Source organism: Octopus bimaculoides, chromosome 25, assembly GCF_001194135.2.
Source record: "Octopus bimaculoides isolate UCB-OBI-ISO-001 chromosome 25, ASM119413v2, whole genome shotgun sequence".
Taxonomy (NCBI): domain Eukaryota; kingdom Metazoa; phylum Mollusca; class Cephalopoda; order Octopoda; family Octopodidae; genus Octopus; species Octopus bimaculoides.
Genome location: NC_069005.1, coordinates 25724971 through 25727002, shown reverse-complemented (window position 1 = coordinate 25727002; position 2032 = coordinate 25724971). Strand labels below are relative to the sequence as shown.

The 2032-nt window shown below is 38.7% G+C and overlaps 1 protein-coding gene across 1 annotated transcript in view; it reads left to right on the top strand.

Moving 5' to 3' along the window:
• Positions 1-1641, top strand: part of LOC106878835 (uncharacterized) — a 13075-nt gene extending 11434 nt beyond the window's left edge. Inside the window, exons 8-9 of the mRNA XM_014928176.2 lie at positions 186-322; positions 1423-1641. Coding sequence (XP_014783662.2) covers positions 186-322; positions 1423-1641 — 356 coding nt within the window. The remainder of the gene's footprint in view (positions 1-185; positions 323-1422) is intronic.
• Positions 1642-2032: the final 391 nt, after the last annotated feature.

The window sequence follows — 2032 nt, the reverse complement described above, 5'->3', positions numbered from 1 at the left end:
CTCTCTCTCTTACTCCGTCACTCTCTCTCTCTTACTCCGTCACTCTCTCTCTCTCTCACTCCGTCACTCTCTCTCTCTCTGTCACTCTCTCTCTCTTACTCTGTCACTCTCACTCTCTTTCTCTACCTAACTGCTGTTCCTTCAATGTTTTCCTTTTCATTCTCTTCTCTTCCATCCTCCTGTAGATAACACTAAATCTGCCTCCCTTGTCGGACTTGTTGAAATACAGTTGGATGTACCCAATTCCCTGCCACCCCTGGCTGTTATTCACCTCAGTGTTGTTGCTGGGATCTACAACTTACAGATCATTAATGGAGTTGATGTAAGTATAATATTGTTTCTGTTTAGTTCCAAGTCGGCTCCAATTTAACCCACTTGGGACCAAAGGCATTCCAGTTCTAACCAATGCATTTTATGCTGACACAATATATCATGGACTATATCATCAAATGTGGCCTTCTTTTCAGTTCTATATTTAAGAGATGAGGAATTATGTACATTATTTACATTATTTACATTTGACGGATATTTGTCCTCATTTTGTTTGTTGTTAGCACGACGTTTTGGCTGATATACCCTCCAGCCTTCGTCAGGTGTCTTGGGGAAATTTTGAACCTTGGTTCTCAATTCCTAAGGTATTTTTTGAGGATGTTGTTATTATAATCATTATTATTATTCAGGTCACTGCCTGGAATCAAACTCGGAATCTTGGGGTTGGTAGCCTGCGCTCTTAACCACTACGCCATATGCCCATGGGCATTCCGAGTTCGATTCCAGGCAGTGACCTGCATAATAATGATATGGTCATTTGTTGGTATCGATACATCGATTAGAAAGCAATTTTTTTCTTTATTATTATTATTATTATTATTATTAAGATGGTAAGCTGGCAGAATTATTTAGAACGTAAGGATGGACGAAATGCCAGGTAGCATTTTACCCAGAGTGCTGAGTTCAAATTCTGCCTTGGTGGACTTTGCCTTGCATCCTTTTGGAGTTGATAAAATAAGTACCAGTGAAACACTGGGGTCGATGTAATCAACTCGTCCTCTCCTACTAAATTTCAGGCATCACGCTTCTAGTAGAAATGATTATTATTATTATTATTATTATTATTAAGGTGGCGAGCTGGCAGAATCATTAGCACACCAGACAGAATGCTTAATGGCATGTCATCCATCTTTATGTTCTGACTTCAAATTCCTCCAAGGTTGATTTTACCTTTCATCCTTTTGGGGTTGATGAGCCTGGTGCAGCCATCTGGTTTGCCAGTCCTCACAGTCAAATTGTCCAACCCATGCTAGCATGGAAAGCGGATGTTAAACAATAATGATGTAATTCACTAGGCCCTTTCCCCCATCAAATTTTCAGCCTTGTGCCTTCAGTGGAAATGACTATTATTATTATTATTTAATTCCACAGTTAATTAAAATGGAGACTTCTTTAATGACACCCCACACGCACAAAGTGACCTTACTAAATTCCGGCACCTTTGATTTCAATGTGATGTTATACATTAACAACAGTGATAACGTATTCAGCTTGGACAGCAATCGGAAAAGCATCTCGGTTGGCCAAGTGGCCAGTGTTCATGTTACCTTTCACCCGACTGATGAAGCTGTCAAATCTTACAACATGTGAGTAACTTTTCTGCCCCACTCTCTTTATATTGAGTTGTTTTGTTTTTTTATTTTTGCTTTTTCTTTAAGGTTTAAGATTCAAATCAAGGAAGTGCAATAATAATGTTTAGCAGTTCAAAACTGTGAGTAGTGAAATGCAGAATTAGGTCCGCTGAGCATGAGAATCAAATATTGATCGCTTCGCTAAAAACTGCAGGTGGTATGGGTTATTTCCCTTGGGTTGTTTAAATAAAATATTAGTAATATGTAGTAGATAGAAGGATCCATCGGAGGGGCCCTATTATCGATTTTTTTTTTTCAATAATGTATGTCACGAGGTTTCCAGACATGAGTTCTACACACGTGTCAAATGAAGTGATATTGTCTGCAAAAATTAGAAATCGGACACACAA